Source organism: Etheostoma spectabile, chromosome 2 (assembly GCF_008692095.1).
Source record: "Etheostoma spectabile isolate EspeVRDwgs_2016 chromosome 2, UIUC_Espe_1.0, whole genome shotgun sequence".
Taxonomy (NCBI): domain Eukaryota; kingdom Metazoa; phylum Chordata; class Actinopteri; order Perciformes; family Percidae; genus Etheostoma; species Etheostoma spectabile.
Window position 1 is genome coordinate 14,875,227 of NC_045734.1, and position 13,029 is coordinate 14,888,255.

At 39.1% G+C, this 13,029-nt stretch overlaps 1 protein-coding gene across 18 annotated transcripts in view; it reads right to left on the minus strand.

Moving 5' to 3' along the window:
• The window catches only part of ank2a (ankyrin 2a, neuronal), an 89,886-nt gene that overhangs the window by 16,574 nt on the left and 60,283 nt on the right, over positions 1–13,029 (minus strand). For 13 of the 18 annotated variants that reach the window (XM_032499967.1, XM_032500081.1, XM_032500007.1 and 10 more), the window contains 7 exons: positions 11,904–12,000; positions 11,540–11,768; positions 11,187–11,312; positions 10,933–11,055; positions 10,797–10,829; positions 10,683–10,704; positions 3,584–8,754 (listed from right to left, as the gene is read on the minus strand). In XM_032499967.1, coding sequence (XP_032355858.1) covers positions 3,617–8,754; positions 10,683–10,704; positions 10,797–10,829; positions 10,933–11,055; positions 11,187–11,312; positions 11,540–11,768; positions 11,904–12,000 — 5,768 coding nt within the window. In that variant the 3' untranslated portion in view covers positions 3,584–3,616. Of the gene's footprint in view, positions 1–3,583; positions 8,755–10,682; positions 10,705–10,796; positions 10,830–10,932; positions 11,056–11,186; positions 11,313–11,539; positions 11,769–11,903; positions 12,001–13,029 lie in introns of those variants that run through there. The other 5 variants (XR_004326912.1, XM_032500060.1, XM_032500045.1 and 2 more) reach the window with 1 other exon arrangement.

Sequence of the window (13,029 nt, forward strand, 5' to 3'; positions counted from 1 at the left end):
CCCCCATACACACAAAAACACAATGCAAGATGGGACAAGACAAATTACAACACAAAAGACAAATACAAAAAGACTTATGGTGACAGTTTTGTCTAGGAATTGGAAAAGAGCCTTGCTGCCGAGGAGAAGAGATAGGAAAGCAAAAGCTCATGTAGTTCTGGTCATACCTGGCATACATTCTGGAGTTGGCTCATCGTCGATTCTCTGCATCTGAGTTTCCACCGTGTCATCCCAGGCAGGCCTGGATTCAAATACATCCTCTATCCCAGAAGATGGTTGCACACTTGGCAACCGGTTGCCTTCAGAATCAGAACTGTGTGAGGCTGGGATGTCATATGTGAAGATAACAGAGTGACTTGCACTGCTTATATCATCGACATCCAAAGAAGACCTTACAGAAGTTTTGGTTGACTTAGAGAGTTGGATTTCATTTCTTTGGGGAGAGGAGAAGGAGATTGATTGAGTTGGAGGTTTCTGTTGCGTCATGACAGGAAGTTTGGAAAGGGAAAGGTTGGATTCATCAGTGCGTTGACTACTGTCAGAATAACTCCTGTTGGCTTTATTAGAGGCTTTACTTCTATCCCTACTGGCCTCAGATCTAGTCCTACGATCCAGATTTGAGCTTTGAACCTGATCAAGCTCTGATTTCTGTGAGTCTTTCATGGTTATATCCAAAGGTGGGGGTGAATCTTGATGATATGCTGGAATGCCAGCCTCTTCTGCCAAAATGGACATCTCTATAACTGAGCACTGGTCTTCTTCATCTTCATCCTCCTCATTGTCATCAGGAGAGGAGTCTGATGAATCATGGCTCTGCTCTGAGTATGCAGAATGAGCAACTGTGGATGTGTCTGTTTGAAGATCAGCTATAGTAGAGTCTAGATACCCTAGACCAAGACTTTCAAGATTTTCAACCTCACTTTCAGTGTCGGTTAGTCTCTCCAAAACACTGGGGGAACCGAGCTGTACCTCTAGGGAGCTGCCAAGATCAGCTTCAGAAATGGGCTTTTCACTCTCTGATATGTCATTTAAGGGTTTGATGAAAGTTTTGGGTTTGGGAGCTGGAATTGTGTTATTTGCACCCTGAGTCAAAAATAATTTGGGGATCTCTTGAAGGTTTGTATCTGTAATGTGATCATTTTTCTCAGACTTTGTTTGACCTTCCCCAGTCTCCTCTGGTACAACTTCATCAACTGGATGTCCCCCTATGTGAAAAAATGCATATCCTTCCCCTTCATCAAAACTTCTTCTAGTCATATCAATAGCTCCCCCTCTGGTCATTTCAAAGAGCTTCCCCTCTTGAAACTGAAATGGATCAGGGGCTCTTTCATCACCTGGTGTTTGAACAGGTGATTTACCAGGTGTTTTTCTGTCCTCTTCGGGACAATGATTTATCTGTTCTTTAGCCTCAAACTGTGCTTTGAGGACTACATCATTTTCACCCTCAAACCCTTGGATAACGTATTGTAGTTCTTTAGTGCATACTATATCCTGAGGTTTGCTAACATAACCTGAACCATGTATCAGTGATGACTCAACTTCTTTGTCATCATCTGAATGGTGCTCACCTGTCACACAGCTGGGAAAATGTATGTCAGTGACTGAGGACCGTTTCCCTTCTACAGATTCTTTGTCTTTGTGTATTTCAACTTCTCTTTCTGCTAAAAGCACCACAGACTCCTCACTTTCTGAACACAATGAGCCATCAACTGATGGAGTAGTTTTGTGTTGTGACTTGACTTCCACCTTCTCCCTAATGCTCACACTAATATCTGTTGCCTCACAATGTGTGTAAATGCTTTCTATCTCACATTTTTCAGATTTCTTCTCTAGTGTATCTTGTGAGGAAGTCTGTATAACTGGGCCAAATTTTAGATTTAATTCTTCATCTCTGAGATCGCCTGTCTCTGATTTATCTCTCTTCATTTTAGCCTCCTGTTCCATCTCCTCAAATGTTTTGATCTTTGCAGCCATTTTGAACATCTCCTCTTCTGGAGTTAATTGTTTACTGCAAGCATCATCTTTACTATCATCGGAATCAAGAGAGTCTTGCCTTATGAGCATGTGAAGATTCTCATTGTCACATATGTTGGTGTCAGAATGCATATTTTCATTGATTACTGTCTTTGCTGAGCAGGAATGTATGTCCTCCTTTATTTCACTTCCCATTTGGTTTAACTCATAGTTGTTTTCTTGCTCATCGTGTTCACTTTCATCCCTGTAAATATGTTTATCATAAGAATAACATGCTTTTAACTGGGAGGCATAATCCTCGTACACAGCTGTCTTGGCTGGCATGTTAAATTCTGTGTCCTTTGATTGGGTCGGACTTCCTTCAAGAGAGTCTGGACTAGGGGATTCACCAGTAGGGCTTGGCTCAATTGAATCAGGGGATTTGTTTGAAGATCTATCCTCCATGAGAGGACTTGCCTCTAGCGAGTCTTGATGACACGGCTCTTTAGCTGGGTCAAAAACCACAGTGTTTAGATTCTCCAAATTGGTTGGTCGTTGCGATGTGTCAGAACTACCTGGTAGATGCAAAAATGTGTGTGTTTTAAGAATTGAATGAGCAGCAACTACATCAGCATCTTTATGATCATTGTAACCGTCATCCATGGTTACATATGACTTTGTAATGCCCACCACCCTTTCAGTAGAGTCATTGAAATGCGACGCTGCACATGGTGAGGTTTTATCCTCACCCTCATTAGATGAGCAACTCTTCGGTCCTTCATCTTCATGGGAACAAGTCTGGCATCCACTCTCCAAGTCAGTACTGAGCAGTGACAACATGCATGTCATATCCCTCTCAGAAGACTGTTGTTGTGTCGTTCTCTCAATGCAAACTTGTTGGAATGGTGTCTCCAATACAGAACTTGGTGACAATTCAGTGACTTCAACTACATCCATCTGTATGTGGTCATTTGCCTCTACACCTATCTTATCCTCCAAATTACTACTTGTCTGAGTAACTTGTTTGTAGTTCTCATGGACTATATCCTCTTCTCTGGGTGACCTTGTATTGCCACTGGCTTTTCCTCAAGATATTGGTCCAAGTCACTACTGAGAAGGGACAACAATGCCTGACAATCCCTCTCAGTTGCGACGTGTTGTGTTGTTGTGTCTTTCTCTCAAGCAAACTTCTTGGAATGGTGTCTCAAATACAGAACTTGGTGACAATTCTGTGTTTCTAACTATGTTGGTGGATGTGTTCATTTGCTCTATATATCTTTATCAACTGAATTACTACTTGTCAAATAACTTGTTTGTAGTTCTCATGGACTATATCCTCTTCTTCTGGGTGACCTTGTATTGCCACTGGCTTTTCCTCAAATATTGGTCCAAGTCACTACTGAGAATGACAACATGCCTGACATATCCCTCAGTTGCAGACTGTTGATGTTGTTGTGTCTTTCTCTCAATGCAAACTTCTTGGAATGGTGTCTCAAATACAGAACTTGGTGCATTCTGTGTTTCTAACTATGTTGGTCTGATGTGTTTCATTGCCTCTAATCTATCTTATCAACTGAATACTACTTGTCAAAATAACTTGTTTGTAGTTCTCATGGACTATATCCTCTTCTTCTGGTGACATTGTATTGCCACTGGCTTTTCCTCAGATATTGGTCCAAGTCACTACTGAGAAGTACAACATCCTGAACATATCCCTATCAGTTGCAGACTGTTGATGTTGTTGTGTCTTTCTCAAAATGCAAACTTCTTGAAACGGTGTCTCCAATACAGAACTTGGTGACAATTCAGTGACTCCAATTAAATCAATCTGTATGTGGTCATTTGCCTCTACACCTATCTTATCCTCCAAATTACTACTTGTCTGAATAACTTGTTTGTAGTTCTCATGGACAAGATCTTCTTCTGGGTGACCTTGTATTGCCACTGGCTTTTCCTCAAGATATTGGTCCAAGTCCCTACTGAGAAGTGACAACATGCCTGACATATCCCTCTCAGTTGAAGACTGTTGATGTTGTTGTGTCTTTCTCTCAATGCAAACTTCTTGGAATGGCGTCTCAAATACAGAACTTGGTGACAATTCTGTGTTTCTAACTATGTTGGTCTGGATGTGTTCATTTGCCTCTAGATCTATCTTATCAACTGAATTACTACTTGTAAAAATAACTTGTTTGTAGCTCTCATGGACTATATCCTCTTCTTCTGGGTGACATTGTATTGCCACTGGCTTTTCCTCGAGATATTGGTCCAAGTCACTACTGAGAAGTGACAACATGCCTGACATATCCCTATCAGTTGCAGACTGTTGATGTTGTTGTGTCTTTCTCTCAATGCAAACTTCTTGGAATGGTGTCTCAAATACAGAACTTGGTGACAATTCTGTGTTTCTAACTACGTTGGTCTGGATGTGTTCAATTGCCTCTAGATCTATCTTATCAACTGAATTACTACTTGTCAAAATAACTTGTTTGTAGCTCTCATGGACTATATCCTCTTCTTCTGGGTGACATTGTAATGCCACTGGCTTTTTCTTGAGATATTGGTCCAAGTCACTACTGAGAAGTGACAACATCCCTGACATATCCCTCTCAGTTGTAGACGTTTCTTGGCACGTCTTTCTCTCGATGAAAACTTCTTGGAATGATGTATCCAATACATTACTTGGTTCAAGTTCTTTGAGATCAACCACATCAGTCTGTTCATGTTTCTCTCCACTTATATTATTCTCCACACCAGTACAAGCTATTTGCATTTTATCATATATTGTAATTGGTTGCTCCACACTCCAGGATTTTCGGATTTTGGTGAGAGTAACTCTTTCAAATTTCTCCTGGATAACGTCCTCTTCTGGAGGCCTACATTTTACTGGCCTGTCCTCAAGGTACTTGTTTAAGTCACTGTTAAGCAGTGAAACTATCCCTGACATCTCCTTTACTTTTGTAGATGGCTGATATAAAGCCTTTCTCTCTACCCACTCTTCCTTCATTAGGAGTTCTTCAGTCGATGTTGCTTGGGTTTCTTTAAATTCCCTTGCCATTTCTTCACCTCTCCTTGTGACCTCCTTGTGATCTGTTTCTTGCGCTGTGCCATCCATTGTCACTCCTTTATTGTCATAAGTGAACATTTCAAATTTCTCCTGCACGTCATCCTCTTCTATTGGTCGACTAGCCACAGACATTGCCTCTAGATACTGATTCATGTCATTGTTCATAACTGACAACATAGCTGATGTCTCTTTTACTTCTTTAAATTCACTCTTTACTTCTTCACATGTCCATGTAATTGGATGTTCTCCCATTGGTATTTGATATATTTCTTGTTTTGTGCAATCCACTGTTGGTCCTTTATTTTCATCAGTGACAAATGAAAGAATTTCTTTATCTTTGTCCTTTGTTAAAATAGTTTGTTCAAATGTCTCTTGAAAAAAATCCTCTCCTGGTGGCTGACGTGCCACAGGCCTGGCTTTTAGACTCTGATCTAAGTCACTGTTCATTAAGGACAACATTCCTGACATATCATTTACTGCAGTGGATGCCTGGCTAGATGTGTTCCTTTCAGTGTGGACTTCTTGAAGTTGTGGCTCATTGATTTTGACCTCTGTTACTTCCGTGTCAGTTTGTGTAAAGAATATTTTGCTTTCACAATCAAATGTTGTGATATCGTTGCTTGCTCCATCAAACCTCTTCTCCTGTGAAGGTATGATGTATGTTTCTTCGCTCTTAGTGGAGTAAGTAAGCATTTCATTGGTCACCTCATTTGTCACTGCGAGTCCTTCATGATCCTCGCTCTCCCCTGAGCTGGAACAAGGGGTCCTAATATCAACACTAGTGTTCGGAGATTCAGCCATACCTTCACGCTGGGGACTCTCAGGACTTAGATCATCATCTTTCATTTGATTCTCAATAAGAGAAACACCTTCCCCAAAATAACTTTTCACACAAGGACTTGAGATGGATGCTGGATTTGTATCAGAATCAACCAAGGTTACCTCCTCAGTTGCCTCCAGCTGATCGCTTACATCTTCAGCTGTTGATGTCTGCTTGAAAAGCTGGTACTCTGGACTTTCCTCAAGCTCAGCCTTTATATCAGCACTGAAGTCCTCAGAATGTCTGCGATCAGGACTGATCTGTGTGTCTTCAGATACACTCCCACCAGTACTTATGACTGGTTCTCCTAACTGCATCCTGCCCTGGCTCTTCCCTGACAACTCTGGCGCTTCTCTTTCAGGGCTAACCCTTCCATCATCAAACTGATCATCAATTTCTACTGTCTCTCCAAAATAAGCGATATCTGAAATTAGCTGTAATTCCTCAGAGTTATCTCTGCTTAAGGTTACTGTTTGTGCCTCTAAATCCCATGTTTCACATACATCCACATCACTGTGGGGATGAACAATTGTGATATTCTGTTTTTGGGAATGAATTTTTTGCTCCTGTGTGGGACTGTCTTCAGTCATCTGAATCTCTTCAGGACCTACTGATTTAGATATCAGAGATGGAATAGAAGATGAAGCAATAGCTTTGTGTTCACCCAGGTCATCTTTACTTTTCAAAGGGTCCTGCCCAGTCTGAAATGCTTTGCTCAGCTCCTTAACAGACATAGTCTCTGTCTCTAACAACTCTGATGTCCTTCTCTGAGGGATAACGCTTCCATCATCACATTGAATTGTATCAGCAAATTTGACTGTCTTTCCAAAATAAGCACTATCTAAAATGTACTTTGATTCCTCAGAGTAATCTCTGTTTGAGCTTACAGGTTGAGCATCTAAGTCTGTTTGGTCATATTTCTTAACAACACTCTTTTGATGGAAAGTTTTGAGGCTCTGAGTTTGGGTTTGTGATTCTGAGTCTTGAATAGGACTTTGTTCAGTAATTAGTTTTTCAGAATCTCCTGTTTCTGATGTCAGTGTTGAAATGCAAGAAGCCACAGCTTTCTGTTCATAAAGCCCAACTTTAGTTTTTGAGGGATCATGCCCAAACTGGAATGCTTTCATCAGCTCCTTAACAGACTTTGTCTCCTTCTCTGGCAACTCTGGTGCTTCTCTCTTTGGGCTAATGCTTCCATTGTTACACTGAACTGCATCAGCAAATTTCACTGTCTTTCCAAAAGAAGTACTATCTGAAACAAACTGCGATTCCTCAGAGTTATCTCTAATTAAGCTTACTGGTTGATCCTCAAAGTCTGTTGTGTGATTTTTCTTGACATCACTCTGTTGCTGAAAAATTCTGAGATTTTGAGTTTGGGTTTGTGATTTTAGCTCCTTTGTAGCATCTTGTTCAGTCATCTGTATCTCTTCAGAATCTCCTGATTCAGATATAAATGTTGAAATGCAAGAAGGCACAACTTTGTGTTCAAAAGGCCCTGCTTTGGTCTTTGAGGGGCCAGTCTGGAATGTTTTCATCAACTCCTTCACAGACATAGTCTCCTTCTGTGACAACTCTGATGCTTCTCGATGTGGGCTAACACTTCCATCGTCACATCGAATTGTATCAGCAAATTTGACTGTCTTTCCAAAAGAAGTACTATGTGAAATTAATTGTGATTCCTCAGAGTTATCTTTACTAAAGCTTTCAAGTGGATCATTTATGATTTTTTTGTCACATTGTCTGACATCACTCTCTTGATAGAAAGTTGTGAGCCTCTGAGTTTGGGTTTTTGATTTCGGCTCCTCCTTAGGACTTTGTTCTGTCCTCTGTATCTGATTAGAATCCTCTGATTCAAATATCAATGTTGAGATACAAGAAGAAGCCACTGCTTTGTGCTCAAAAAGTCCAGCTTTATTTTTCGAAGGGTCCTGTCCTGTCTGAAATGCATTCATCAGTTCCTTAACGGACATAGTCTCCTCTAATCTCTCTGTCTGAGATCTGGGTGATTTTGGGGACTTTGGAACTCTGGGAAGTTCTGGCATGTCTGCCTCATTTTTCCTTGTGACGATAGAAGATTTTGCCTGAGGAATTAGTTCCTGGGTATTTTTTTGCACTTCCTCCTCTTCAAATTTGTTCTGTAAAGCTTTAACTCTGTCCTTTATAGATCCTATTGGTGTTTCAACCACTGATGGAGAAGCTGGAGGATCCTTATCTGTGGAGGGTACAAGGGCACTTTCCTTAAGAACAACATTGCCATCTAACGACTCCTCAGAGCTCATCCTTTCCAGCTCACCCTCAGAGCTGCTACACCCAGAACGTTCTCTGTCTCTAAGTTTCTTCCTAATAGGTTTCTTGATATCTGGGGGGCGCCGTTTGCCATCACGCTTTACAATAACCTGTTCAAATCTATCTTGGACAAGGTCTTCTAGAGAACCACTTGTCACTACAGGTCTTTGTTCCAGGTATTGGTCCATGTCGATGCTAAGCTGTGAGATTAGACCTGTCATGTCTCCTATGGCGGACCTACTTGAAGTCTTCCCCTGAATGCATATCTCCTGTAAGACTGGCTCTTCGACAGGAGGATTCTTCATTTCAGCAGTCTTAGACTCGTAGAGTGAACCCCATATGTTGTTTTTAGCATCATCTTGTTGCACTTCTTGTCTAAAATCATTTATGCCACATCTTTGAATCCCTCCAACCTTTACCAGCCTGTCTTTGGCCAAAGGCTCTTTTTCCTCCAACCCTCTTGCTCCAGCTCTCTCTGCATATTTTAAGTGCTCCATTTGTTCTGCATTCAAAATAGCAGACATTTTGACATCCGACATGTCTGAGAGAAGGTCCGGGCTTGCAAGTGTTGCTGGGTCAAGAGGTTGGTTAGTTCTCAGGGAGAATGTCTCAGTTGATTCAGAGTCATCATCTTCAATTAAAAAAGTTTGATAACAAAAAGGGTAAAGAACATAAGGGACAAATTAAGTGGGAAAGAAAGACATCAGAAAGTTGTGATCAAGACAATGCCATCAAAAATCCATCTTCTGGTCACAGAGTAAGGAGAAGAATGACAGGGCAGAGGATAAGGAGGTCTTGAAAAGAAGACCAAAAAGAAGATGACAAAGTGATCCAGAAGAGTTTGAAGGGAAGAAGAGCAGCAACAGCATAAGCAAAGCCAGGAGGAGTAACCAAACAGGTAGAATATGGACAAGAATAATATAAATATTATATGTTTAACTACCTTTTCAGAAAACTTACATAGAACATAAAAAGAACCAAAGGGAACAACAACAAAATCTACATATGGAACAAAGGGACAGGAAGGAAGAATAACAACAGAACTTCTCAAGATTGTTGCTGACATGGAAAGTCATGTCTGCTTACAAATTAATGTTTTAAAACATAGAAAACGTAAACTTTGAATACAAAAATGAAAAGGTTTTTTTTTTAGAAGAGGTGTGAAGTAAGTAATTCTAGTCAATCAATCAGGTATTTCTTACTGGAAACTTGTTTGGGTCCGATTTAAAGTTTTACAATACTTAGTATTTATAAGCAATGTAAAGTAATGAACTTATTCACTTAACTTTGAAAACTGGCATTATATTGTATAGTAAAATACTTATATTTACTAAATTTATGAAAAAATGTGCATTTATTGTCGTGTCACATATCATTATAGGTTAAAATGTGTAAATTATGTTATATAGAAATTAACTTTGTTTTGTGACTTTTTAGCACTGTTCGTTCAAATACAGCAAAGAAGTAGTGACATACAATTATTATGTAAAAATGTGAATAGGGATTTGATTTATAGTCCATCTCAATAAATGAATGAAAGCAACTCAGGAAGGTTTGTAAAGGCAAGTAGTAAAGGTCAAAGTAAAAAAAGAGAGTCATACAAAATGAGTGACAATTACAAAAAATAAACCAGGAATAAATCTACACACTTTAACAAAGAACAAACTAATTATACTGTTTGTCAATTATTTATGTACAGAACAACAGCTGTGTTTTCAGAATGTCACTGTTAAAAATGTATGAATGTGACATAATGAAAGAATTGGTCAAAATGAATACTTTCTATACTTTAAATTAGTAGGACAAAACATAATTCTCAATGTAAGATGAAAGTCTAACACAAATACCTTGGTAACCAAAGCAATTTTTAGTGCATTTGAATTTATTTATGATTAATAAAAAAAGCTCATACAGAAAAAGGAAAATAGCTAAATAACCATCATTAATAAATGGTAAATTAATAGTTAGTTAAACTTAAGGTAATAGTTATGTTACTAAATTATAGCATTGCTAATAATTTGCTAACATTATTAATTATCATTTCTTGTTTGTTGAGAGTAAAATAACTGTGAACCAAAATTTGATTTACTATCAATTCACCATGTATGGTTAATGGTTATTATAAAGTTTAACCAGAAAGGGAAATAGGTGGAAGAAGGTCAGTGGGGTTTGGAGTGAGGGGAAGGCAGAGTATATCAGCCATAGCAGAGCTGCCAATAACGAACATGTAACTATACACAGGTTAGTAGAGCAAAATAAAAGAGCGAGGTTAATCCAAACGAAAAGTAGAATGTATCAATAAGTGCATCTTTCAGCACATACAGATGTTCATATTTGTAAACTAATAATTTACAACCTTTATGACCAGTAACCTTATGTTAATCAAGTGAAGTGACTCAAATTTACTGTGTTGTACTGAAAAAATAAATGTACAATATATTCTTCCTATATATAGAAATTATACTATATTAACACCCTCAGTACAAACACCGATGATTGAAAATGGATTGTAAAATATCTAAAATTCATGCATATATAAAACAACAGAGCTCAGCTTACATTTCTTGTCACTCCTCTCACTCTGCAAGATAAAAAAAGTATAGTTAGTTACAAACTATGTCACTAATTATGATATTGTTCTATACAGTAATGTACCAAATATAATATATTCACCTCATCGTCTGCATCTTGTTCTGAATCAGACTCCTAAAGAGAATCATAAAATTGAGAGGCAAACAGTGCAGTTACTGCAGCTAAAAATAGCGCCCTATTGTAAGTCAAATACAAACTGAAATGTATTCAAACTAACCTTTGAGTATGTTGGGAGAGTAATGTTAAGGTTGCAGATAGCATTGTGATTAAGAGCACGATACGTGCGTGGTTCTTTGGTGAAGGACAAGCGACCACATGGCTCCTGTGCTGTGTCTCTGATCTGTTCATTAATTAAAACAACAATTTAGTCTATTGATTACATATATTTGTATGTACACATATCTTCATTTCAAAATCTCTGAGTAAATAAGTAAATATTTTAGACATTTCTTATCAAATGTGTTGTCATACTTTGATAAAGAGGGCCAGTCTGTTCTCTTTGAAGGCAAAAAAGCTGAACACATGGTGCTGTCCACTCTTGGTAAGAGGCACCAGGTTTCCAAAGCAGTCAGCAAATATGGGTTTTCCCTCCAGCACCTGGATGTGCATATGAGAGCCAACAAAAAACAATTATGTATTCAAATCTAAAAAAAACAGTGTTCTCAGAATTTTTAAAGGACACAAACTATATTAATAAAAACCTTCTTTTCCTTCTTTATACCTCTAATATGTGGCTACAGACTAATTCAGCATTAGTTCTCTCATTTCTATGCTCACTCCCCTTTAGATGAACCCATTATCATACTCTTTTCATCACACTGCACCTCAACATCTCGGCTACGGGCAACTTCAGTGAAGTTCTCTTGTTGCTCTAGGGTCTTGTCCATCTTGTCGTCAGTCATGCAGAAACAGCGCAGACGGGCCTCAATGGGGTCAAGTGTCTTAGCAAAAATTACAAACTTGGCCATGTATGGTACACAGATTATCTCTCTGTACAGCTGAGAGCCAAAACTAACAGACTCCTGGATCTGTCGGCAGTCTATCAGCCAGAACCTAAAAGAATGAATGGCACATTTAGTTGAATCACCTACACAGAGATGGGAGTATATTATATACGTTTTATATAAGTGTTAAGCGTCTATGTGAAGGGCATTTGACTCCACATTAAAAAAAGTTGGAAGAATTTACCTCGCTGACACGTTTGTAGTGAAGGACACACATTGGTTAACAAAAGTGAGAGGCGTGGAGCCAGTAATGTCCTCCCATTGGGCAGGAGTAGTTCCACCTGAAACACAGAAACATGATTTTTTTACTCAACCTGTCAGGAACCTATTGTTTTTGGAAGGATTATTATTATTATTCCGCACCTCTCCCGTCTCTCTCATTTTTGAGGGTCTTAGCATGCGGGAAAACTCACAAAAACTTGCACACATGTCAGACCTATGGAAAATAACAAATTTCTATAGTGATTGGTCTCGGGTGTTGCCAGGGGGCTCCATAGCGCCCCTTAACGTGCACCCTGAGTTCAAATAAAGTAATAATTTACCATATAAACTTTCAGGGAACATATTTATCATCTGGAATTCTATCAAGCTATTTTTAGAAAATACAATATGGCGATTTTCCTGCGAAGTTTCTCATTTTACAAAGACTTGTTTGAGGACTTTAGGATCCACGAAAACCTTAACATCTTGCAGCCATGTGCTGAACATTAAACTCTTTGGTCTGAATTTACATTTAGGCTTGGGAGTGGTATAGTTGCTCTATAGCACCCCCTAACTGGTTGGTGTTAGCCTGGTTTTAGCCCTTGGGCACATTTTTGAAGGCCTCAATATATACGAAAACTCACAAAACTTAGCACCCACACAAACACCTGGGAGCTTTGCGAGATTGTTCAGCGATTTGGTCGATACCTGTAAGCAGGCTCCATAGCACCCCCTAACGCATGGGAAGGCCATGGCCGTTTCTCAATCTGTGTTCTTCTATGGACTTGTGTTCTTGTGTTCTTGTGAAACGTCATGTTTTGGTGGCCTAAGTACTACCAATACAAAGTTAGCATTTCGCAAGAACAGTTAAAATCCCCGGATGTGATCTCGACACGCCCATTTACCGAGGATTGCGATCGTGAGGTAACTGTGTGAAACTTGGCCGGGCCGGTATCCCAGCATTCAATTCGGGTGTAAAGCGCGTATGGTTTCTGGTACACAGATTTTCACAATTTACGTATATTATTAAATCAATAAATTAATTTTTAAGATGTTTTAAGATGTTTTTAATCAGCTGTGTAGATTTTGAATATAGGCAGTTCAACGAA